We start from the raw sequence: 26,810 nt of genomic DNA on the forward strand, positions 1-26,810 counted from the left end.
TTGACTGAATTCTTTCATTAAAGGGCACAAAGAACCAAGGACCAAGTGAGGGGCTGGTTTCCCATTAATACCTTGGCATGAAGTTACAGGAGTAGCTTCCCCAAGAATAGAGCTTGTCCAAGAATAACATTGTAATTTTTTTTTTTGGTACTGGGGATCAAACTCAGGACCTTGCGCTTGTGAGGCAGGCACCGGAACGGAACCACTGAACTAAATCCCTGGCGCTAACACTGTAATCTTTAAGAGTGGCTGTCTTGTAATGTTTATTTTAACCAATTTTTAACCTAGCCTTTGGTATTTTCATATATATATAAATATCAGTTATCCATTTCCACTTGGATGTTTCAGTAATACTGCCAACTCAGTATAGCCATAAGTCTAATACTGAACCTTCTTATTCCTGTTCTCAGTAAATGGTATGTATGATCACATACTTTTGCACAGGACAGAAAGAAAAAAGTAGTTTTTTTTTTTTGTCTCCAAGATGAGGTAACACCAGTTTTTCTAGGCTGGTCTCCAACACCTGGGCTCAAGTGATGCTCCAGCCTCAGACTTCCAAGAAGCTGGGACTACCAGGGCACCACTACTAAGTGCACTGAGAAATAATCTCTGATGTCATTTTCTTCACATTACAGATTGATCACTTCTCAGTTTCTACAGATGTTACTTTCTGTGTATCTCGAGCGTTCATTTATTTTTCTCTTTACTAATACTCAGAATTTTTGAACAGGGTTGAAAGAATGTAAAAGATAGGTCACTTTGTTCTTCTAGTACCTAAAGGCTTGATAAACTATGCATGGGCTGAAACTGGCGTTTTGAGACATCTGAAGTTCTACAGTGGCCACGGTTCCAAACTATAACGTGACGCCAATGAGGAGTGAGAGGGGCAACAACTTGGGGGAAATTACCCTTCGCCTTCTTGTGTTCACCTTGTTTTTGATGACTGTCAGTGCTTAAAAAGAAGTGCAGGGCCAGGCTCTCCCCTCAGCAAGATCTTTGTGGCCTGCACCGGATACAAGCAAGGGTCGTTTAAGAATTTGTTCCTAATATTGTTTTGAACCCTTTACCCATAGTTCTCATTGCCATTACTTTAAAAACCAGAGCCTTAATTCTGTGAACACAAAACAACATATTCAAAAGCGTACTGAAGAAGTTTGTCCACTGATTTCGTACCAGGGAATATGACGAGCGAATAAATTTTTTCTTCTGAAGTTCATTTTCTAGAGGAAAGGCAAGACGCTGAGATGCCACCGACATTTTTTGGCATTAAATTTGTCTTAACACTTAATGATCCCTAACACGCAGTCAAGAAAGGCATCCGGGGAAAGGTGGCCAGAAGCGCGAGTGTGGTCTCAGATCGGAGCAAATACAATGATCATATAGTCCCGAAAGTCAGGTTTAAAGCGAGAGGACCCGAGGACTCTGCCTGGGTTGGGCTGGGTTGGGTTCCTCCCTGAGGGCGTAGGGGCTGGGAGTGCTTTTCCTCACGCTCCAGGAAGGGCAAGCGTGTCTCTAAGGAAGCGGTGGTCACAACGCCAGGGTTCAGGCTTCGCTCCACTGACAGGAACCCAGAGCTTTTGGTGACCCAATTCTCCCGAATTTGGCGTTTAGAAAAACATGCAAGACCCAAAAAAGAAGGGACAGAGCAATAAAATGTTCACAAACTACCGGTACAGGCCGCTAAAATTTTCGTCCGGGCGAACTTGCTCGCGCCTGCCGGTCCGCCGTCCTGGTATCTAGACCCTGGGATTCCGAGACAATGGCCCAATTAATCATTTTCTTCTCTATTTCTATTGAAACTATGCTGTGATTTAGCACACTGAAAATCCGAGAGAGTGGGGATTATTTTTCACCTGTCCCTTTCTTCTGCCGGCACCGCCGAAGGCAGCCCCTATTGAGGGTTGCTAGGGCTCGGGGTCCTAAGTTTCTATGACGAAGCAAGGCATTCTGGGAAAAGGCGAAGCTCCCGGCGCTCGGCGGGAAACACAATTTGCTGGTACCGGTTGCAAGTGTCCGTTTCCCATTGGTTTAAATGAAGAAACGATGAAAGCCCTAGCGCTGCCAGACCCCTGGGTCCGCGAGGGCACTGCTTGTGAGAGAGGTTGGGGTCCCTAACTGACTGACTAGAGCGCGCCACGAGCTGCCGGCAGCCAGTGTGTAGGCTCAGCGGGTAGGGTGTGCGGGTGTGTCCTTCCTGGCCTCTGCCGCACCCTGACGCACCTGCAAGCTTCTGAGTCAGGACAGATGACCTAAGAGATCACAGAGGTCTACGGAAGAGGGATTCTGAAACCCCAATCTAAACATAAGCACTTTAACGAGTCTTTGTTTTGTTTTACCTACAGGAGAGTGTAGTAACCTGAAAGTGCCAGTAGCACACTGATTTATTTCTGAGTTATCTTTCTGGAGGAATATGTCACATTACTTAGAGTGACAGGAAGCATTATTATATCTCTCCCGAAAACGCCAACCTCACCGTTAAACTCCCCAGCATCTTATGACGCTAGGAAGTCAAAAGTGTCTGTCGTCAAGGAGACAAGAGGTAAACTTCAAGGATCCCAAAGACAAATGATTACAGTCATTGCTGGGTGTGGTGGCACATGCCTGTAATCCCAGGACGCTAGGAGGCTGAGGTAGGAGGAACCTAAATTCCAGCCCATTTTAGGCAGTTTAGCGATTTTTGAAACACTATCTCAGAAAACAATCAAAATAAAAACAAAAGAGGGCTGGCAATGCAGCTCAGTGCAAAGGCCCTGGATTTGATCCTCAGTACCACGCCGCCCCCGCACCTGCCAAATAACAGCCACTGACAAATCACAATCCAGTCACCATTTTTAAAAATCAGATTCTGGTGCTATATATATATATATTTTCCTTATCCTTTTTTTTTTTTTTTTTTTTGTGAGAAGTCTCTCTGTGTTGGCCAGGCTTGATCCCAGTGATCCTCTGACACAGCCTCCCTGTTTCAAAAGCAAAAACCAAAAAATAGTGCAGATAGTATAACACATGCGAGTTAGTACAAAATGACTATCAGGTTTTAGTAGCTTTTCTAAATGAGAGTATTTAATCCCAGCACTCTGGGAAGCTGGGGCAGGAGGATGGCACATTGGAGCCCAAACTCAGCAATTTAGCAAGACCCTGTCTCAAAAAAAAAAAAAAAAAAAATTAAAAAAGCCTATGGGGATGTGGCTCAGGAAGGCCCTGAGTTAAAATCTTCAGTACTTCAATATATAGAATATATTGATAGATATAGATAGATATATAGATATAATTACAGATCTGTACCAGAATAAGAATCAGCTAGAGTCACCCCTACCCTTGTTAGGACAAAGCTTTGTCTAACCTCACCTTCCCTAGTTTTTAGGGGAGATTTGCTAAGGTCCCACCCAGCACTTCCCTCCCCCTTTCTCTTTCTCTCTCACTGTTAATTCCTTAACTTGTGCCTACATACTTTATGTAGCAAAAAGGATTTTGCAGTGTGGTAAAGGTTCAGGACCCTGAGATGGAGAAAATCCTGGTTTTTCAGAGTGAGCCCAATGTAGTCACCCGAATCTTTAAAAGTGGAAAAGGTAGTATCCCTCTTTCTCTCTCTCTCGATTTGATAGTATAAACCTTCAAGGTTTTTTTAAAATCAGTTTCCTTATAGAAATTAATGTCAATTGTTCTATATGGGAGGCATTAAAAATGGTGGCAGTTCAACTCTACTGACTGAATTCATAGAAGGCCTTTTCCAATCTTAGACCTCCTAACCATCTTTTTCATTCCTCTGCCCTAGTTAGGCTGAGTAGAACTACTTTTACAGTTTTTATTGCAGTGATTTGCTCAGATTGTTTCACTTTTAATTTCCCACCATCCCAGATCTACTTTTAATTTTCTTTTGGCCGGAGGTTGAACCCTGGGTTTTGTGCATTCCAGTTAAGCAGTCTATCATGAGATATATTCCAGTTCCTACTTTTATTTTTGAGCCCAATTCAGATCCCTCCCAACCTCAGTTCAATGCAATTATTTGCGCCTTTAAATTTATATAAGAAAAATTACTAAATAATCTAGCAGTTTGGAGGAGAGGCTTCTTTTGTCATTTTTACATCAAAGGAAAAACAGATGTTCATTCCCATCATCTTAAGACTATCCCAGTTAATTAAATGAAGCGAGTGTAATTTTCAACTTTGAATTTTGTATAATTCAGGTTTATCTTTGTACCTGAGGTTTGAACCTGTGTCTCATGTGACATGAATAGGACAGGCCATATATTTCTTATGCAGTGTTTTAAGTATTACTTGTTACTATTCTTGTCAATTAGAAGGAGTGTTTCTCTCTTTTAGAAACAGATAGATGAGGATGATGAGGCATTCTAGGATGCTCCATTGAAAAAACTACAATAAGAGCTTTTCTTTCTCATTACTTTCTTAGGACTTCCTGACATAAGGGAGAAAAAAAATATGGTGGATATTTCCAAACCCCTTCCTACTTCCCTTCAGAATGAGTTCATCCCTGAGGAAGTTCTGCTTTCTCTGACCTATTCAATCAGTGCTGGCCCTTGTCCAGAAAATTTACTGCCTCCTACGAAAGTTAAAACCCCTAAGGTACGTGTGTATGTATGTAGAATACTTGGGAACATTATCTTTTTGTTATCTGCTTCATTAAGTGTGAGCATATATTAGGTATTCCAGATGGTCCTAAAATTTTTTTGAAAGTAATTTTCTAGATTGAAAGCTTAGATCTTTTACACCAATATTTCCAAGGCTTATTTCCATTAACCTGTTTTTATGTAAATTTACCAAAATGATTATTACTACTCATCGGTCTTAATATATTCATTCATTATGGAATTATCCTAGTTTCAGCTTTGTCCATGTTATTGAATAAGTTCTTTCTTTATTCCATAGAGTATCCAAATTCCCCTAATGTAAATATTCAGAATCAGTTAATATTTCATTTGACTAGTGCTCCCTCTGCTGGACATTTATGTGTTTTTGCTTTTTCCCAGGGTACCCTTCCACGTGCTGTAGACCATGTCTGGCAGCATCCTATTCAAAGGAATAAATTCAAATACTTGATTGACCATCCTGTCTCCCTAACAGGAGCTGCAAGGTAAAGAAGGAAGAGGTCAGGATAGAGGCAGGTAAATAGAGTTGTCTTTTCATTTCATGTGATATCCTTGGTAGGGGCAGGATTGAAAATATAAAATCGTTGATTATAAAACATGCTGTATCTTTGGTAAATCAGAATACAATCCAGAAGGACAAAGGATCACCTTTTTGTGTGTGGTTATCATCAATATGATAGCTATAGGGCCGGGGATTTAGCTCAGTGGCACTGTGTGCCTGCCTTGCAAACGCAAGGTCCTGAGTACCAAAAAGAAAATAAAGAAAGAAAGATGATAGCTATAAATCCAGACTGTACATGCTTAATTTTTTTGCATGCATTTGTAATAATTGTCTTAGTACTGTCCTATTCCTTTTTTTTCTCTGTTAAAATGGATAGGGTCTGTAGGCAGAATTACTTTATAATGCATTTTTTTTTGGTAATGGGGATTGAACCTTGCCTTCACACTGAGCTACGTCCCATCCCTTTAAAATTTTTTTTATTTTGTAATTGGTGTCACTAAGTTGCCCAGGCTTGGATTAAACTTGTGATGCTACTGTCTCAGCCTTGCAGAGTCCTGGGATTGTAGGCATGTGCCACCATACCCGGTGGTGGGATGCTTTCAGTGCCTCCTTTTTTTCTGTGCATCTTAGAAGAAACATAGCTTCATGACATGGAAAACCTTGAAGGACAAGTGCTTAACTCCTGGCTCTCTTCAAAGGGATCCCTTAACTACCTGATTTCAGATCAAATCAGCAAATACTATTTGTTTTTTTTTTTAGTGATTCGAAACATACTCTAAATGTCAAATTTTGTTTTCCTGTGAAGATTGTGACCTGTACATTTTCTAAGTTTTTTTTTGGTTCTGGAGATCGAACTCAGGACCTTCCGCTTGTGAGCCAGGCCCTGGAACCACTGAGCTAAATCCCCGGCCCCTAGGTGTTATTTATCTATGGATTTTCTCCCTATGTACACCTCTCTGTATGTCACTTTCTTTCTTTTCGTTTGTTTGCCCTTTCCTGTCATTTTCATCTGAAAGGGCTGCCATACTTGGATAGGTTATCTAGTCTTTCTGAAGTTACTTTTCTCATCTGTAAGAAAGAGAGTGATAGACTTTTTCAATTTTGTGTGCCTTCCAGGGATATTGTAAAGCACAAATGAGATAATGGATGCAAGAGCACTTGTAAAACCATTAGTGCGGTATCTAAATATAAGGAGTTATTACTCAGCTATGTGTCAGTGCTAGAAAGAGTGGCAGAAAGGTAGCCAATTTTGACTTTTATGCCCTGAGCTGTAGTATCATAAAGTACATGTACTTTGTTTTGTGCCTTCAGATCATGGTTATATTTAGTACTAATTAGTAGTTATGAAATGTTTGAAGTACTTTGAAAAATTAATTAGCTATTTCAGAATGTAACAGTAAACTGACATTAAAGTTTTGATGTCAAATGACTTCTGAGTGGGAATTTTTTAAATGTGAAGATTAGGTAGGCAGATAATGCTCCCTGCTCACTTGCTAAAATACCCTCACTTTCATCCCAGAGCTTGTGCTGGCATACCTCACATGGCAGAGAGGACTTTAGAAAGGGCTGGAGATGTGGCTCAGCATAGTGTGCTTGCCTAGCATGTGCAAGGTCCTGGGTTCAATTTCAAATATGATGAAAGGGAAAAGAAAAAAATGCAATTGAATACAGGAATCTGGGACTTCTAGTGACAACTCAGCTGAGAACTATCTAGAAAACAGGGATCTCAGTCTTACAATTTGAAGGAACTGAATTCTGTTAAACACAGATGATCACAGATATGGATCTTCCTGTAGTGCATCCAGACAGAAACAGCCCTGTCAGCACCCTGATTTTAGCCCGGTGAGACCTGCATTGGCCCTCTGACCTGCAGAACTGGGATAATAAATCTGTGTTGCTTAAGCTAAGTTCGCAGTAACTCGTTAGGGCAGAAATATGTATATGCCCAATTAATAGTAGCAAGAGGAAACTTGCCCAGCAATCTCAAACATCCAGAGTACAGCAATAAAATACCAATGACAAAGTGAATATTTTTGTCAGCTCTGTCAGAGCTCAATGCAAAAATAAATCACTGTACATATTTCAAGAAGGAAAAAGCTAAAGGTAGAAACCTGAGTGTTTATAAAATCGTTGGAAGGATTAAAGGAGTTGGTGTAAGCAGTTTCCATGGGAAAAACTCCCAGTTTGGGCAGAGTTGACTCCACAAAGAAGCAACTCCCTCCAAAGCAGCCACAAGAGCTCTGGTTCAAGAACGTACCCCTCTGAGCAGACATTTGTCCAAAGCGCATACAATTAATTAATTAATTTAATTAATTAATTTATTTATTTCTGTGTTTTTTCTTTGTGCCCTTTTCTCTCTCTCTCCCTCTTTCTCTCTTTCTTTTTTCTTCTTTCTCTTCCTCCTCCCTCTTCCCTCCTCTTCTTCCTCTCTCTCCTTCTTGCTCCATAGAGTTTTCTTTCTTTCTTTTTTCCTGTCTCTATACTGCCTTGGGAAGAAACTACGGAAATGAGTAACATAGATCAGGACAGGAGTAGATAAAGTTATGAGAGGATCATGTGGAAGGCATCTGGGGTAACTGGTAAAGTTTGATCTTGTAATATGGTTGGTAATTACAAGGATATATATCTCAGAATAAATATTTGAGTTATACAGTTTTAAAATTTTTGTCAAAAAATTTAAAAATACTAAGAAAGAGAGCTTAAAATGTTGCTGGATATGTATTAAACATAAAAACTTATTCCTATACACAGGTAATATGAGAATACAGTAAAAGATCTCATTTACAATAGCAAAAATCAACACATTCAGATATCTTGAAAGTTATATAGGGGAAAAAAATCTATCAAAAAGCAAGACCTGAGTGAACACCCCCCCCCCCACCCCTCAGCCTTCCCTGGTACTGGGGCTCTAACTTAGGACCTTGCACTTGCAAGGCAGGTGCGGTGCCAGTGAGTGTTCAGAAAATGTTCAAATGGGAAGGGGAACAAGGGAGGAGGGAGGGAGAAAGAAAGGAAGGGACAAGAAAAAAAGTGAAAATAGGAGGAAAAAGTGGAAACAAAGCTTTTGTACATAGGGAGGGGAGGGGGCTTGAGGGGGGAATGAGATAAAATTTTAAAAAATTTATTTAAAAAATAAAATCCAAACTTTCATTAAAAAAGAAGACCCGAGTGAATAGAAATGTACCATAGCCATGAACTCAAAGAATCAGTTATGTAAGATGTCAATATTCCAAATTAATCTATAAGTCCAATGTAATTTCACTTCAAATTCCAACAAGATTTGTCCTGGAATTCAACAAGCTAATCCTAAAATTCATATGGAAAAGAAAACAGCAATAGGCAAACTATGCACGTTGTAGGTAATTAATACAGTATAATACCACTTATGATTTTAAAACATTCAAAATTGTACTACATATTCCTTAGGATTATATTTATGTAGTAAACATGAAACTACACACGGAAATGATAAATACTGAATTCTAGATAGGGAAGGCAAGATGAAAAATTTTTAATCTAAAGCAATTTGGTTAAATCTATCAGAATTACAAATGCAAACAGTTCAATCTAGCAGTTTCACCTGTAGGAATTTATTCTGTAGATATAGTCATGTGAGCAATAGCACATTGACAAAAATGTTAATTTTAGTGTTGTTTGTAACCGGAAAATATTGGAAAGAACATAGTATTTGGCAATAGAGAATTAATGATGGTATATATATACAATGGGATTCTATGTTGCCAGTTTAAAAACAAAAAGGCTGAAGGGTGTAGCTCATAGTAGAGTGCTTGCCTAGTATACTTGAGGCCCTGGGTTTGAGTTCTAGTACTGCAAAAATAAACACCCAACCAAAGAAACTCATATGCTGAGATGATGTGATTTCTAAAAAAGTCATTAAGTAAAAAAAGCAAGGTGCAAAAAAGGCTACAAATACTGAACATATATGCCCATTGCTTCTTGCTAATGTAGAGTTTCATCAAATTTTTATTTTTGGTACCAGGAATTGAACTTGGGGCCTTGTGCTTGTGAGGCAGTTGGTGGAACCACTGAGCTAAATCCCCAGCCCTATCAAATGTTTTTCTTATCGTTACCAATTTGATGGGTAAAAAGTGGTATTTGATGGTTATAGTTTATGTTTCACTTACCATGTAGAAGGTTGAACATGTACGCCTTTGTTTGAGGTCTATTTGCATTTGTTTTTCTGTGAATATATTTACATACCCTTTGGAGCTACTTGGCAGTTATTTCTTTTTTTGTTTTTGAGGGGGATTACTTAGTTTTCTGTTGAATTGATAGTCTTTTTCTCATTTATAGGAAGACTTTTAAAGGAAATTGTCTCTTTGTCAAGGATTTGACCTGAAAATGTATCTTCTTTGTTTGTGGGTTTCATTTTGAATTTGTTTTGGTGAAGTTAAAAGATGTATGTAGTCAAATTTACCAGTCTTTTTTATTATGACCTCTGCACATGAAATCAATTCCATGAAAATTGCTGAGATTTTAAATAACAAAATGACTATATCCACCATAGTATCAGAGTCTGGGTGATAAATTGTGAATATTCAACAAATTTATTCCACAAATATTTAATTACATCTGCCATGTGGAAAGCCTGGCTCTGCATATTCTGAGAAAGTCCACTTGCTACATAGAAAGAGTTCAAAGGTAGAAGAGACTTACTTTGCTGGGAATGGCAGGAGTGTTTTCATGAAGGTAACACTTGCAGTGGATCCTCAGAGTTTGGACTTGTCTGGGAAAGAGGCACTTCTTGGGTACTTGATTCTTAGTTAAGAAGCTATCCAATTTTGTGGAAACTATAATCTGAAAGTTAAAAGTAGAACACAGGCTTGAAAGAAAAACTGAAGAATCAGACTCAGAAGTACTGTATAAGAGTCTAAGGTAGCTCTAGGGAATCTGTTAGAAGCACAACGTATGTTTCCATCTAATGGAAAATCATTAGGGCATCGTGGCAATGAATTAATGCCTACTATTTTCTGTCTTGGAAATCTTAAGATTCAATTACTCAAGGTTCAGTCTCTTGGGAAAATGTATTTAGCTTAACTTAGACTGATTGCTTGTGCTCTGGCTAAGAGGACACTTACTTGGTTTTTTCATTTTTCTGTATTTTGTTTTATTAAACTTATTTTGAATAATTTTAGACTTTTGGAAAAGCTGCAAAAATAGTTGAATTTCTTTTTCTTCATTACCCAGCCTCAGCTTTCCAAAATATATATTTAAAAAATTTTTATTTTAATTGGTATGTGCTTACAGTACATAATGATTACATTTCTTGTGGGGAGTTGGTACGTGTACATAACAAATCTTAATTCTTGGGCCTGGGATTTAGCTCAGTGGTTCTGATGCACAAGGTCCTGAGTTCAATCCCACTACCAAAAAAAGAAAAAAAAAAGAAATCTTAGTCCTTTTTAAAAATCCCCTTTCCCCTCCATCTCTTAGTCCCTTTGCCTTTTACAAAAGATCGATCTCCCTATTTCTTATTATCTATCTTTTATTTTACTCTTCATTTATATTTTGGGTTTCTCATGTCAGAGAAAACATGTGATATTTAAGCTTTGTGTCTGATTTATTTTACTATGGTCTCAAGGTACATCCTTTTTTCTACAAATGAATCAAATTTATCCTTCTCAACTATTATCTAGAATATATAAAGAACTCAAAAAAATCAGACCACCCAAATTTAAAGACCCAGTGCAAAAAATGGGCATGTGAAATAGAATGACACTTCTCAGATGAAGAATTAGAAATGGCAAATAAATATGTGAAAAAAAGTTCAACATCACAGGTTATTCATGAAATGCAAATTAAAACAACACTGAGACTCCACCTCATTCCAGAAAGAATGGCTGCTATCAAGAAATCAACCAATAACAAATGCTAACAAATTATTTTAACAAATAACAAATTGGGAAAGAGGAACCCTTCTCCACTGTTGGTGGGAATGTAGACTGGTGCAACCACTGTGGAAATCAGCGTGGAGGTTCCTCAAAAAACTAAAACTGGAGGTTCCATTTGACCTAGCTATTCTTCTTCTTGGTATCTTCCTGAAAGAATGGAAAGCATCATACCACAGCAATATATGCACACCCATGTTTATAGCAGCACAGTTTGTAATAGCTAAATCTTGGAAACAGCCCAAATACTCATCAACTGATGAGTGGATAAAGAAGATGTATTTTTTTTTTATACAATGGAGTACTGCTCTGCCATAAAGAAAGATGAGCTTCAGAAATTTATAGCTAAATGGATGGACCTTGAGACCATACTTTTAAGTGAAATAAATTGGACACATATTTAAATACCATTGTTTCTCTGATGTGAGAAACCGAATGTGGAATGTGGGATCATACTTCATTTTTCTTTTTTTTGGTACCTGGGATCGAACTCTGGTCCTTGTGCTTGCGCAGCAGGCAGCGAAACCATGGAATGTGGGTATAAGGACTGAAATGTATAGTAGATGTTGGGAAATGGGAAGAAAATGTTCAAATGGGAAGGAGAACAGGGAGGAGGGAGGGAGAAAGGAAGGAAGGGACAAAATATGGTGAAAATCTAAGGAATAAATGGAAACAAAGCTTTTGTACATAGGGAGGGGAGGGGGCTTGAAGGGGGGAAAGGGATAAAATAAAATTTATTTTAAAATAAAATAAAAACAAATTTATTCTTTCTTATGGAATCTCCAGAGTGATTTCCACAGAGGTTGCACCAGTATGCACTCCCACCAACAATGGAGAAGGGTTCCTTTTTCCCAACAGCCCCTCCAGCATTTGTTATTGGTTGATTTCTTGACAGCAGCCATTCTTTCTGGAGAGAGATGGAATCTCAGTGTTGTTTTAATTTGCATCTCCTGAATGACCAGTGATGTTGAACATTTTTTCATATATTAATTTGCTGTTTCTAATTCTTCATCTGAGCAGTGTCTGTTGATTTCAGATGCCCAGTTTTTAATTGGGTCTTTAAATTTGGGTGGTCTGGTTTTTTTGAGTTCTTTATATATTCTACATAGTAGTCCTTTGTCTGAGGAACAGGTGACAAAATTTTTTTCTTATGTTGTGCATTGTCTTTTAACTCTCTTGGTGGTTTCTCTCACTAAAAAAGCTTATTTTTTTCGGTACTGGGGATTGAACTTGGGTCGTTGCACTTATGCAGCAGGCGGTGAAACCACTGAGCTAAAATCCCTGGCCCAAAAGCTTTTTTAATAAGATGAGATCCCAGTTGTTGATTCTTTGTGATAGTACCAATGCGACAGGTTTTATTCAAAAAATCTTTACTTACACCAGTGTCTTCAAGAGTACTGTCTATTCTATCTTTCAGCAGGTAAGTGTTTCTGTTTTAATATTTAGATCTTTGATCCATTTCGATTTTAGTTTAGTGCATGGTGAAAGACATGGGTCCAGTTATAATCTTTGGCAAGTAGGAAGCCAGTTTTTCCAGAACCATCTATTAAAGAGTTTATCTTTCTTCTAGCGAAGGTGTTTGGCTACTTTGTCAAGGATAAGGTGGCTGAGTATGTCTGGAATTGTTTCTTCATCTTCCAGTCTGTTCCATTGATCCTCAGGTCTGGTTTTTTTTGTTTTGTTTTGGGTTTTTTGCCAGTACCATGCTGTTTTTATCACAGTAGCTTTGTAGTATAATTTGAAGTCACGGATTGTGATGCCTCCTGCCTTGCCTTTGTTGCCCAGGATAGCCTTTGCTATTCAAGGTCTCTTCTGATTCCAAATGAATTTAGGATTATTTTTGCTCATTCTGTGAGTTATGCTGTTGGAATTTTGATTGGAATTGCATTAAATCTGTATAACAGGCCAGGGATTTATCTCATTGTCACCGTGTCTGCCTTCCAAGCGCAAAGTCCTGAGTTCAATCCCCAGTACCAAAAAAAATCTGTACAACAATTTTTCAAGTATGGCCATTTCCACCATATTGGTTCTTTCTACCCAAAAATAAGGGATATCTTTCCATTTTCTGATATCTTCTTCGATATCCTTTTTTCAGAGTACAGTAGTTTTCAGTGTAGAGGTTTTCTACTTCTTTCGTTAGTATGATTCCTAGGTATTTCATTTTTTTGGATGCTATTGTTTTTTCATGTTGTTTTGGGTTTTTTTGGTACTATGGATCAAACTCAGGACCTTGTACTTGCCTGGCAGGCTCTATGCCACTGAGCTAAATTCCCAGCTGCAGATGCTATTATGAAAGGTGTTGTTTCCCTAATTTCTCTCTCTGTGAGTCTGTTATTCGTGTACAGGAAGGCTATTGATTTTTGATTGTTGATTTTATTTCCAGCTATGCTGCTAAATTTGGCTATTAAGGGCTGGGGATTTAGCTCAGTGGTGCTACCGCCTGCCTTGCAAGTGCAAAGTCCCAATTTCGATCCCCGGTACCAAAAAAAAAAAAAAAGAAAGAAAAAGAAAAAAAAATTGGCTATTAAATCTAGAAGTCTTTTGGTGAAGTTTTTGGGATCTTCTATGTAGAGTATCATGTCATACACAAATAATGTTAATTTAAGTTCTTCTTTTCTATCCTTATTCCTTTTATTTTTCTTCTCGTCTAATTGGTCTGGCTGTTTCCAGAATTATGCTGGACAGGAGTAGAGATAGTGGACATCTTTGTCTTGTTCCTGATTTTAGAGGGAAAGTTTTCAGTTTTTGTCCATTAATATGATATTGGTTGTTGGTTTGTCATAGATGGCTTTTATCAGATTGAGGTAAAGACTATTCCAATTTTCTGTAGAGTTTTTATTATGAATGAGTGTTGGACTTTGTCAAATTCTTTTTCTGCATCTATTGAGGTGATCATGTAGTTTTTGTCCTTGGCTCTGTTAATATAGTATATTACACTTGTTGATTTGCATATATTGAACCATCCCTGCATCCCTGGGATGAATCCTACTTGGTCATGGTGTGTAATCCTCTTGATAATTTGATGCATTATGTTTGCCAGTATCTTATTGATGATTTTTGCATCGATATTCATTAGGAAGATTGCCCTGTGGTTCTCTTTTTGGTTGGCTCCTTCTCTGGCTCTGGTATCAGGGTAACACTTGCTTCCAGGAATGAATTTGGGAGTATTGTTTCCCTTAGAAGTAGCAGCATTAGGTCTTCTCTGAATATCTTTTTTTTTTTTTTTGCATGTCATTTTACCTCTATCACTTACATCATGCCTGGCACACAGAAAATATCCAGTAAGTACTTTTTCAAAAAGTGAATGGCATTCCTCTTTAATATTTAGGAAAGCTATTGATTGGCTGCTGGCACATTATTGATGCCATGGCAACTCTAAACTTTTCTTTTTCTTAAATTCTTTTATTGGTACATTTTAGGAATACAATACATTTACCTTTATCATTGGGTGCTTGTACCTGTACATGATATATCTTGGTTCTTATTTTTTTCCCCATTACCTGTGCACCCTTCACCCCCTCCACCCTTCCCTATTTACATAGATTTTGTTTCCATTTTTCTTCTTTTCTCATAATTTTTCCTTTCCCTTCTTTCCTTTTCCATTCCCCTCCTACCACCCTTATACCTTTGGACCTTTTCCTGTTTCAAATTATCAATTATTCATTTTAATCATTTTAATCCTTATTTACACTTTCAGTTTCTCACACTAGAGAAACTATTCAGTATTTACACGTGTGTCCTATTTATTTCACTTAAGAGTATGGCCTCAAAATCCATCCATTTAGCTATAAATGTCTTTAGTTTCTCATTCTTTATGGCTGAGTAGTACTCTATTTCATTAAAAAAATGCATCTTCTTTATCCAGTTTCCAGATGATGGTCACTTGGGCTGTTTCCAAGCTTTAGCTATTTCAAACTGTGCTGATATAAACATGGGTGTACATATACCGCTGTGGTATGATTCTTTGAATTCTTTGGGGAAGATCCCCAGCAGGGGAATAGCTGGGTCAAATGAGACTTCTAGTCCTACTTCTTTGAGGAATCTCCATATTGATTTCCACAGTGGTTGCACCAGTCTGCACTCCCACCAACAATGGAGAAGGGTTCCTTTCTCCCCACACGCCCGCCAGCATTTGTTATTGGTTGATTTCTTTATAGCAGCCATTCTTTGTGGGGTGAGATGGAATCTCAGTGTTGTTTTCATCTGCATCTCTCGAATGACCAGTGATGTTGAACATTTTTTCATATATTTATTTGCTGCTTTTACTTCTTTGTCTGAGAAATGTCTGTTCATTTCAGATGCCCATTTTTGAATTGGGTCTTTGAATTTGGGGTGGTCTGATTTTTTTAAGTTCTTTATAAATTCTAGATAATAGTCCTTTGTCTGAGGTATAGCTGCTAAAATTTTTTTTCCCACATTGTAGGTTGACTCTTAGCTCTGTTGGTGGTTTCTCTTGCAGTGCAGAAGCTTTTTAATAAGATGAGATTCCACTTGTTGATTCTTTGTGCTAGTTCCTGTGCTACTGAGGTTTTGTTCATAAAGTCTTTTCCTAGGCCAGTGTCTTCAAGAGTTCTACCTAACTTATCTTCCAGCAAGTTTACTGTTTCTGTCTTAATATTGAGATCTTTAATCCACTTCGATCTTAGTTTGGTCCATGGTGATAGGTATGGATCTTGTTTTAATCTTTGGCAGGTTGAAATCCAGTTTTTCCAACACCATTTATTAAATAGGCTATCTTTCCTCCAGTGAGAGTGGTTGGCTCCTTTGTCAAAGATGAGGTGGCTGAGTATGTCTGAAGTTGTTTCTGCATCTTCTAATCTATTCCACTGATCCTCAGGTCTGTTCCTTTGCCAGTACCGTGATGTTTTTATCACAGTAGCTTTGTAGTACAGTTTCAAGTTGGGGATTGTGATACCCCCTGTCATATCTCTGTTGCCTAGAATTGCTTTTGCTATTATAGGACTCTTCCGGTTCCAAATGAATTTATGGATTGTTTTCTCTAGTTCTGTGAAGTATATTGTTGGAATTTCAATCGGCATTGCATTAAATCTATATAGTAGTTTTGGAAGTATGGCCATTTTCACTATATTGGTTCTTCCTACCCAGGAACAAGGAATGTCTTTCCATTTTCCTATATCCTTCTCGATCTCCTTTTTCAGAGAGCTGTAGTTTTCAGTGTAGAGGTCTTTTGCTTCCTTTGTTAGGTTGATTGCTAGATATTTCATTTTTTGGGATGCTATTGTAAAAGGAATTATTTCCCTAATTTCTCTCTCAGTGAGTCTGTTATTTGTGTATAAGAAGGCTATGGTTTTTTGAGTGTTGACCTTATATCCAACTACTCTACTGAATCTGTCAATTAAGTCTAGAAATCTTTTGGTGGAGTTTTTTGGGTCTTCTATGTAAAGTATCATATCATCAGCAAATAATGACAGTTTAATTTCTTCCTTTCCTATGTTTATTCCTTTTATTTCTTACTCTTTTCTAATTGTTGTGGCTAATGTTTCCAGAAGTATATTGCACAGGAGTGGTGATAGTGGGCATCCTTGTCTTGTTCCTGATTTTAGCGTGAAACTTTTCAGATTTTGACCATTTAGTATGATGTTGGCTGTTGGTTTTTCATAGATAGCCTTAATCAGGTTGAGATAAAGACCTTCTATTCCAAATTTCTGTAGGGTTTTTATCATGAATGAGTGTTGGATTTTGTCAAATGCTTTGCTGCATCTATTGAGATGATCATATGTTTTCTGTCCTTGACTCTGTTAATATAGTATATTACATTTATTGATTTACGAATGTTGCATCCCTGGGATAAATCCAACTTGGCCAGGGTGTATGATCTTGATGACCCTCTGTATTCTGTTTGCCAGTATCTTGTTGAGGATTTTTTGCATCTATGTTCATTAGGGAGATTGGTTTGTAGTTCTCTTTTTGGGTTGGGTCTTCCCCTGGTTTTGGAATCAAAGTAACACTTGCTTCCAGGAAGGAATTTGGAAGCCGTGCTTCCCTTTCAATTTCCTTGATGAGTTTAAAGAGTAATGGTGATCTTCTTTAAATATCTTGTTGAATTCAGCAGTGGAGCCATCAGGACCTGGGCTTTTCTTTGTTGGTAAATTTTTTATTACATTTTCAGTTTCACTCATTGTAATTGGAGTATTTAGAATTTCTATATCTTCTTCATTTAACTTTGCCAATTTGTACGTATCTAGGAATCTGTCCATTTCTTCTGTGTTTTCCATTTTATTAGAGTACAGGTTCTTGAAGTAGGTATTGATGATCCTCTGGATTTCTGCTGGGTCTGTTGTGACTTCACCTTTTTTGTTCTTAATTGCATGGATTTGAGCCTTTTCTTTCCTTTCTTTGATAAGGTTGGCTAAAGGTTTATCAATTTTATTTATTCTTTCAAAAAACCAACTCTTTGATTCATTAATTTTTGTATCATTCTCTTAGTCTCCATTGCATTGATTTCTGCTCTGATCTTTATAATTTCCTGTCTTGTACGAGCTTTGGGTTTGTTACGCTCTTCTTTTTGTAGGAGCTTGAGGTTCTGCATTAGGTTATTTATCTGAGTTCTCTCTGTTTTCCTAATACGGGCATTCACTGCTTTGAGTTTCCCCCATAGAACTGCTTTCATTGTGTCCCATAGATTCCTGTATGTTCTACTGACTATATCATTTACTTGTACAAACTGTCTAATTTCTCTTTTTTTTTTTGGTACTGGGGGGGATTGAACTTGGGTCCTTGCACTTGTGCAGCAGGTGGCGAAACCACTGAGCTAAATCTCCGGCCCTGTCTAATTTCTTCTTTAATTTCCTTTGTGACCCATTGGCTGCTCAGGAGGGTGTTATTCAATTTCCATGTGTTTGTGGGAGTTTTGTGCTTTCTTATGTTATTGACCTACAATTTTATTGCACTATGGTCTGATAATATACAGGGGGTAACTTCAGTTCTTTTACATTTACTTGGACATGTGCTGTGAGCTAGCATGTGGTCTATGTTAGAGAATAACCCATGTGCAGACGAAAAGAATGTGTATTCTGATTTTGTGGGTTAGAACACTCTGTAAACATCTATTAAGTCTATTTGTTGAATAGCTTGGTTCAGTTCTAGAATTTCATTGTTAATTTTTTGTCTAGATGATCTGCCTATTTGTGATAGTGGGGTATTGAGGTCCCCCACTACAATTGTATTAGTGCTTATTTGGTTTTTCAAGTCCATTAATATTTGTTTTGAATAGTTGGGGGCGTTCATATTTGGTGCGTACATATTTAGGATTGTCATCTCTTCCTCTTGGATTGTTCCCTTCACAAGGATGTAGTGACCATCTTTGTATCTCTTAATTAGTTTTGGTTTGAAATCTACTTTGTCTGCAAATAAGATTGCTACCCCTGCTTTTATCTGGGTTCCTGTGGCATGGAGAACTGTTTTCCATACTTTTGCTTTGAGTCTATCAATTTCTTTTTGAGTTAGGTGTGTTTCTTGCATACAGCATATTGATGGATTTTGCTTTTTAATCCATTCTGTCAGTCTATTTCTTTTGATTGGTGAATTGAGGCCATTACCATTGAGAGTTCTAATTGATAGATATTGACTCATCTTTGTCCTGATATTTTACTGTTGTTGGCTCTTCTATTTCTAATTTTTTCCCCCTTTTCCCTTTAGTTTCTTACCTTGCCTGGTGGCTTCCCTCTGTTGGGCCTCATTCTCTAAATTTCTTATAGAATTCAGCAGTGAATCCTTCAGGGTCTGAGCTTTTTGTTGTTGTTGTTGTTGTTGGTAGATTTTTAATTACAGCCTTAATTTCATTGACTGATATTGGTTTATTTTGAAGTTGTATATCTTCTTGATTCAGTTTTGGTAGGTAATTCATATGTATCTAGGAATCTGTCAATTTCTATTGCATTTTCCATATTATTACAATACAGGTTTCAAAGTAGGTATTGAGGATCTTGGATTTCTGTGGAATCTGTTGTGATTTCACCCTTTTCATTCCTAATTGCATGGATTTGAGTCTTTTCTTTCCTCTTTTTGATAAGGTTGGCTAAAGGTTTGTCCATTTAATCTTTCAAAGAACCAATTCTTCAATTCATTCATTCTTTGTATGGTTTTTTTAGTCTCCATTGCATTAATTTTTTCTCTGATCTTTATAGTTTCCTTCCTTTGGGCTTGGGCTTGACATGCTCTTTTTCTAGAAGCTTGAGGTTCAACATTAGGTTGTTCATTTGAGCCCACTTTGTTTTTCTGATATGGGTATTCACCTCTTAAATTTCTCTCATTGGACTGCTTTCATTGCATTCCATATTTTGTATTGGCATTATTGTTTAATTGTGAAAACTGTCAAATTTCTTCTTTACTTTCATCAGTGGTGCATTGGTTGTTCAGGAGGGAGTTATTTAATTTCCATGTGTTTATGAAGTTCTTGTGGTTTCTTTTGCCATTGATTTCCAATTTCATTGCACTATGGTCTGATAATATGCATGGGACAGTTTCTTTTGTATTTACTTAGTCATAGTCTATGAGCTAGTATGTTGTCTATTTTGGAGAATGTCCTGTGTACAGCTAAGAAGAATGTATATTGTGATGTTGTGGGTTAGAACACTCTATAGGCATCTACTAAGTCCATTTGTTCAAAAGTTTCCTTCAGTTCTAATATTTCATTGTTGGATTTTTGTCTAGTTGATCTATTTGTGACAATGAGGTATTGAGGTCCCCCATTATAATTATATTAGTGTTTGTTTGATTTTTCATGTCCATTAATTTTTTTATATATAGTTGGGTGCATTGCTATTTTGTGCATGTATATTTATGATTGTATCGGTTCCTCTTGGATTGTTCCCTTTACAAGGATGTACTGACCTTCTTTGTCTCTGTTAATCATTCTTGGCTAAGCCAGGGATTTAGCTCAGTGGTTCCGGAGCCTGCCTCACAAGTGGAAGGTCCTGAGTTTGATCCCTGTACCAAAAAAAAATATCAAGAATTAATCATTCTTGGCTAGAAATCCACTCTGTCTGCAAATAGAATAGCTACCCTTGCTTTTTTCTGGGCTCCTGTCACATGGAGTATTGTTTTCCATCCTTTGACTTTCAGTCTATGAATTTCCTTTTGAATTAAATGTGTTTCTTGTATGCAGCGTATTGTTGTATCTTGCTTCTTGATCCATTCTGCCAATCTTTTCCTTTTGATTAGTGAATTGAGACCATTAACATTGATGCTTGTAACTGATGTATTGACTTATCCCTGTCAAATTATTTTCCTGTTGTTGACTTCCTTTTTTCCTCATTGTTTAATTTCTTCCCTTGCCTGGTGGATTTATTCTGTTGGGGTTCATTAAGTTGTAATCCTTGTTATCTCTTTCTAGAATATCCTTCAGAGCACTTTTGAGTGCTGGTTTCATGTTTAAGAATTTTCTCAGGTGTTCCTTTTTAACAGCATTACCTTATTTCTCCATCAATTTTGAAAGATAGTTTTGCAGGTTACATCAATCTGGGATGGAGATTGTTTTCCTTTAGGGCTTGAAATACTTCATTCCAAGTTGACTTGAGGGTTTGTGTTGAGAAGTCTGCTGTGATTCTGATGGGCTTTCCATTATAGGTGATTTGTTTCTTTTCTCTAACAGAAGAAGAATATGTTCAATTTCTGTGTTCTGTATCTTGACTATTATATACCTTAGGGAAGATTTTTTTTAATCATGGCTAATTAGAGTTTTATATGCCTCAATTATCTGAATGTCAAATTCTTTTTCCCTATCTGGGAAGTTTTGTGCCATCACTTCTGTGAACAGCTTTTTTTTTGCCATTTGTGCTATCTCTTGCTTTTTCATTGACTCCAATCAATCTTATGTTATTCTTCTTTGCATTGTCTAGCAGCCACTGGACTGATTTCTCATAGTCCCTTGCTATTTTTTTTTTGGTACCAGGATTGAACTCAAGACCTTGACCTTGCAAGACAGGTGCAGCACCACTGAGATAAATCCCTGGCCCCTGTGGTCCCTTGCTATTTTTAAGAAATCTTCCTTTTCATGATTACTAATTGCGATCTTGTCTTCTATATCTGATATTCTGTCCTCACTTTGGCTCATTCTGCTGCATATACTTTCAATGGAGTTTTTCGTCTCCTGGATATCTGTTTGAATCTGTTTTATAGATTCCATTTGTTTCCTATGCTGGGCATTCATGGTTTCCATCATTTTCTTGAGCTCCTCCATTTTAAACTTTTATCCCCTGAGGGTCACTAGAATGTCTTTCATTCTGGTCACCATCTCTATAGTTATCTAAGAAATTATTTCTGCTTTGAAGTTTTGTAGGGCCTCGTTCATCTGCTTTCTTACTTCTGCTGTTACCATTTCAGAGAGTCCAGGTGGGTGGCCTTCAGATTGTTCCACCTCATTGACTCCTGGGTTTGCCTTTGGTGAGCTGAAAGTCTGGGGGTTTTGCATCTTGTTTAAGTGTCTTCTCATTTTCTATTTTTTATTTTAATTTCCTGGGTTGATGCTTGTAGATTGCGTATGGTGAGTAGCTTTATTGGCAGTATTCAGAACCCTTAGGAAATGTCTACTCAGAGGTGTCTTCCAGATGTAGCTGTTTTTTGGGTTTTGAATCTGTTGCAAGATCTTACATCTTCCATTTATTGAGGATGAGAAATTTCTGCCTACTTGGCCTAGCCCCCAGTTCTTTGGCACTGGCCTATAGTATTTTTTAAGACCCTTAGGCACTATCAGTCCTGGTGTAGCAGGAAGAGCAAGTGATTACCACAATTATGTCACCTTGGCTAAATTAGTACAATCAGCAGTAGCAATAACATCAAACACAGCCTAGAAAATGACAAACTGTGGTAACTATTAATTTGCCACCTTTAACCATGTGAATTAGATTTCTGGTTATATAATAAAATCTATAATGAACCAGAAAATTATGTGCAATAAATAAGCCCTAAATATGGTGATTTTACCCTAAGAGGAGGAGATTTAAAAGGGATTAGAGTAGGGAAAAGCAGAGAAATTGAAGGATAGATTGCAAGCAAGGCTGGAGGATAAAGGAAGATCATGCAAACTTTGGGAAACTGGTAAAAAGATAGGAGGGAAAGAGAGAAGGAAGAAATAAAAACAACAGAACAGAACAATGACAACAAAAAACTAGAAACAATGTTCACACTCATGTAAAAACAAGAACAAACAATCAAGAAAAAAAGAACAAAAAGTAAAACAAGAGGAGAAAAGAAGAAGAAGAAAAAAGTCAAATTCACAGAGTATATCTGCTGTCACTGGTAGACATTGTGGACAGATAGAGTCCAGATCACAGTCATTGAATACCAGCAAACCAGCTATAGATTTATGGTGGGGTAGTAGATAATCTCAGCAAACCTGGACCTTTAGTTCCGCTTTAGTTTAGGCTACTTTCTGCCTATGAGGCTGGAACCAGATTTCTTGCGCCTGCAACAGTCCATGTGGCTTCTACTGGATTGAACTCCACTCTCTGACCTCTTGCCAACTGGAACTTGGCACCTTCACCATGATGCCAGGAGCCACAAGATGGAACTTGCCCATAGCTGTTCTGAGTTCCGAGCTGAGTTGGCCCCTCTCCAAGATGGCTACTGGCCAATCACCCTCTCCTAGGTGATATCTGAACCTGAATAATACACCAGCCATGCAGTCTGCTGTGTCCACTGCTCCATTCCACTGATGTGTTTCTCCTTGGATCCCTCTGGGGTTGCCAGTACTGTGTCTGCAGGTTTGACCTGCCCTTCCCACATTGTGAGTCTGGACTGTGGAACAAAGTGCTGCCTGCCACTTCCCTCTTTTTCATTGAAGTCTCTCTTTGCTCTCCCTGTGGCTTCAATTCTTGCTTGAGATCCTTCCTGGGTCCCACTTCCTTCCTTCTTCTCCTTCTCAGGACACCAAATCTCAGAGGGGCTCTTTCTCTGCTGCTCACCACAATGCCATCTTCCTGGAAGTCTCTGAATTTGGTTATTTTAAGAGTCTTTTAGTGGAATTTTTGGGTATTCTAATGTAGAAGATTATGTTAGACAACATAATGTTATTAATATAATGACAAATAATGATAATTTGACTGCTTCCTTTCCTGTACATATCCTTTTTATTTTTCTTGCCCGATTGCACTAGCTAGTATTTTGAGTATTATATTAAACATGTGTAATGATAATGGACATTTTTGTCTTGTTTCTGATTTTAGAGCAAAAGCTTTCAGCTTTTCTCATTTAATATGATGTTGGCAGTAGGTTTATCCTAAATGGCTTTTACTAGATTGCAGTAAGGTCCTTCTATCTCTATTTTCTTTAGGTTTTTTTTTTTTTTTTTTATCATGAATGGATGTTGGATTTTGTCAAAGGCTATTTTTGCATCTATTGTGATCATGTGATTTTTTTGTTCTAGCTTCTGTTTCTGTGATGTATTACATTTATTGATTTGTGTATTTTGACCATCCTTTCACACCTGGGATGAGGCTTACTTGGTCATGATGTATGACTTTTTCCATGCTTTGTTGAATTCTGTTTGCCATTATCTTGTTGAGGATTTTTGAGTCTATGTTTATTAGAGATTGGCCTGTAGTTCTCTTTTTTGGTTAGATCCTTTTCAGGTTTTGGAATCCGGATAATGCTAGCTTCCAGAAATGACTTTAGCAGTACTCCTTCCCTTTGAATTTCACTACAGAGTTTGAAGAGTATTAGCATTACATCTTTTCTGAAGTACATGTGGAATTCAGCAGTGAATCCATTGATTCCTAGGTTTTTCTTAGTAGGGTTTTGTTTTTTGGTACCAGAGATCGAACTCGGGACCTTGCACTTGCGAGGCAGGTGGTGTACCCACTGAGCTAAATCCCCTGCCCGGGTTAGTAGATTTTTAAAAAATTACTACTCAATTTCATTGCCAGTTATTGGATTATTCAAGGGTTTTCTATTTTCTCTAATCAGTCTTGGTAATTCATATATATCTAGGAATTTATCCATTTCTTCTGGATTCTCCAATTTCCTGGACTACAGATTTTCAAAGTAGTTACTAATAGTATTCCAGACTTCAGTGGTGTCTGTTGTGATTTCATCTTTTTCGTTTCTAATTGTGTTGATATAGGTCTTTCCTTTTTTGGCGAGATTGGCTAAGAGTTTGTCTATTTTGCTTAGTCTTTTGAAGAAACTGCTCTTCATTGGTTCTTTATATTTTTTTTAGTCTCAATTTCATCAATTTCTTCTCTGAGTTTTATAAATTCCTTCTTTGTACTAGCTTTAGATTTGGATCATTCTTGTTTTTCTAGGATCTTGAGGTGCATTATTAGGTTATTACTTTCAGCTCACTGTTTTTATGATGTGGGCATTCACAGCTACAAACTTCTCTCTCAGGACTACTTTCTTTGTAGTTCATAAGTTCTGGCATTATCCTTTGATTGTAGGAAGTAATTTCTTCCTTGATTTCTCCTGTGAGCCATTGATTACTCAAGAGAGTATTTTTTTTTTTTTTGGTACTGGGGATCGAACTCCGGACCTTGTGCTTGTGAGGCAGGCGGTGGAACTACTGAGCTAAATCCCTGGCCCCTCAAGAGAGAATTTTTAATTTCTTTATATTTGCATAATTTCTATGGTTTCTTTTGCCATTTATTTTCTTTTATTGTGCTGTGATGTGATTCATTGGCATTTACATAAGCAGGTTCTGTGGGCTAGCATGTGATGTGTTTTGGAGGTAGTTCCATGTGCTGTTGAGAAAGATGTGTATTATGTTGTTATTGGGTGGAATACTATACATACATATATATATATATATATATATATATATATATATAAAAGCCCATTTGTTCAAAGATTTGGTTCAACTCTGGTATTTCTTTGTTGATTTTTTTTGTCCGGTTGTTCTATTTGTGACAGTGGGGTATTGAGGTCTCCCACTATAACTGTGTTTATGTTTGGCCATTTCTTTTTTTCTTTTTTCTTTTTTGGTACCGGGGATTGAACTCAGGACCTTGCACTTGCAAGGCAGGAGACGAAACCACTGAGCTAAATCCCAGGCCCCGTGTGTATGTTTATCTGAGCTTTTATGTCTAATTGTTTGTTTTATGAAGTTGGGTGCACTGGTATTTGGTGCACATATATTTATAATTTTTATCATTCCAGTATGTAGTAGTCTGCTTTACCTCTTCTGACCAGTTTTGGCTTGAAGTCTACTTTGTCTGAAAATAAGGTAGCTACTCGTGCTTGTTTGGGCGTTCTCATTGCATGGAATATTGTTTTCCATCCTTTGACTTTTATTATTTATTTATTTTGTTTGTTTTTTGAGACAGGGTCTTGCTATGTAGTTCAGACTGGCCTTGAACTCACTATGTAGCTCAGGCTGGCCTCAAACTCACAATGATCCTCCTGTCTCAGCCTCCCAAGTGCTGGGATTACAGGCATGCACCATCATACCCAGCCATCCTTTGACTTTTAGTCTGTGAATTTCTTTTTGGATTAAATGTGTTTCTTGTATACATATCGCTGTTTTTTTTTTCCTTGATCCATTCTGCCAATCTGTGTTTTATGATTGAGGAATTGAGACCATGCACATTGAACATTATTACTGAGAGGTATTGACTTATTCCTGTCATTGCATTATTTTCCTGTTGCTGATTGGTTTTTACTTCTGCTTAACTGCTCACCTTGCCTTGTGTGTTCATTCTATTAGACTTTTTTAGTGGCTTTAGCTTTATTGTCTCTTTCAAAGATATTCTTGAAGATTTTTTGTAATGCTGGTTTGGTGGTTATGAATTTCTTGTAGGCTTTTTTTTTGGTACCAGGAATTGAACTCAGGACTTTGTGCTTGTGAGGCAGGCACAGCACCACTGAGCCAAATCCCTGGCCCCTTGCTGGTCATGAATTTCTTAAGGTGATAATTGTCATGGAAAGATCTTACTTCTCCATTAATTTTGAAAGATAGCTCCGTAGAATATCAGTCAGAGTTGGAAGTTGTTTTCATTTAGGGGTTGAAACCCTTCACCCAAGGTCTCCTAACCTTTAAGGTTTGTGTTGAGAAATCTACTATAATACTAATGGGTTTACTATTAATTGTTGCTTTTCTCTAATAGCTTTTAAGATTTTTGTCCTTGTGTTGGACTTTTGGGATTTTAACTGTGATTCTTTTCTAATTGTAGCTATTTGGGGTTCTATATGCCTTGCTTATCTTTATGTTTAATTCTTTTCTCATATTTGGAAAGTTTTCTGCTATTATTTCCTTTTGTTTGTTTTTGAGACAGGGTCTCACTATGTCATTCTGGCTAACCTTGCACTCATTATGTAGCCCGGTATGGCCTTGAACTAATGGCAGTCATCCTGTTTCAGCCTCCCAAGTGCTGAGATTACAGGTCTGTGCCACCATACCTGGCTGTTATTTCTGTGAACAGCTTTTTTTATGCCATCTTTGTGGTCTTTTGATTTTACTAATTCCAATTCATCTTAGATTAGTTTTCTTTGCATCATTAGTAGCTGTTGGGTTGATTTTTTTGGGGGGGTACTGGGGATTGAACTCGGGACCTTGCGCTTGCAAGGCAGGCACCAGAACCACTGAACTAAATCCTCAGCCCTGTTGGATTGATTTTTCATGTTCTCTTTGTTTTCAAGGTATCTAAGAGTAATTGCTCATTGATATCAGCCCTATCTCTAGTTATGACACATTGTTCTCGCAGCCATCACTTTTGCTGCCCACATTTTCCATATAGTTTTTAATCTCCCAGATTTCTGTTTGGTACCATTTCATGGACTCAAATTCTTTGTTAAACTGGTCGTTCATGTCTAATACTGTTTTATGTAGCTCATCTAGTTTTTT

The 26,810-nt window shown here is 37.5% G+C and overlaps 1 protein-coding gene across 1 annotated transcript in view; it reads left to right on the forward strand.

The window, feature by feature from the left end:
- Window positions 1-2,043: 2,043 nt before the first annotated feature.
- Axdnd1 (axonemal dynein light chain domain containing 1) overlaps window positions 2,044-26,810 on the forward strand; it is a 136,457-nt gene continuing 111,690 nt past the window's right edge. Inside the window, exons 1-4 of the mRNA XM_087194232.1 lie at window positions 2,044-2,101; window positions 2,393-2,539; window positions 4,408-4,580; window positions 4,985-5,089. Of these exons, the coding sequence (XP_087050358.1) occupies window positions 2,044-2,101; window positions 2,393-2,539; window positions 4,408-4,580; window positions 4,985-5,089 (483 nt within the window). The remainder of the gene's footprint in view (window positions 2,102-2,392; window positions 2,540-4,407; window positions 4,581-4,984; window positions 5,090-26,810) is intronic.

Source organism: Heterocephalus glaber, unplaced genomic scaffold (genome assembly GCF_053883595.1).
Source record: "Heterocephalus glaber isolate CG9 unplaced genomic scaffold, H.glaber_assembly_v1.0 deba00001600, whole genome shotgun sequence".
Taxonomy (NCBI): Eukaryota; Metazoa; Chordata; class Mammalia; order Rodentia; family Bathyergidae; genus Heterocephalus; species Heterocephalus glaber.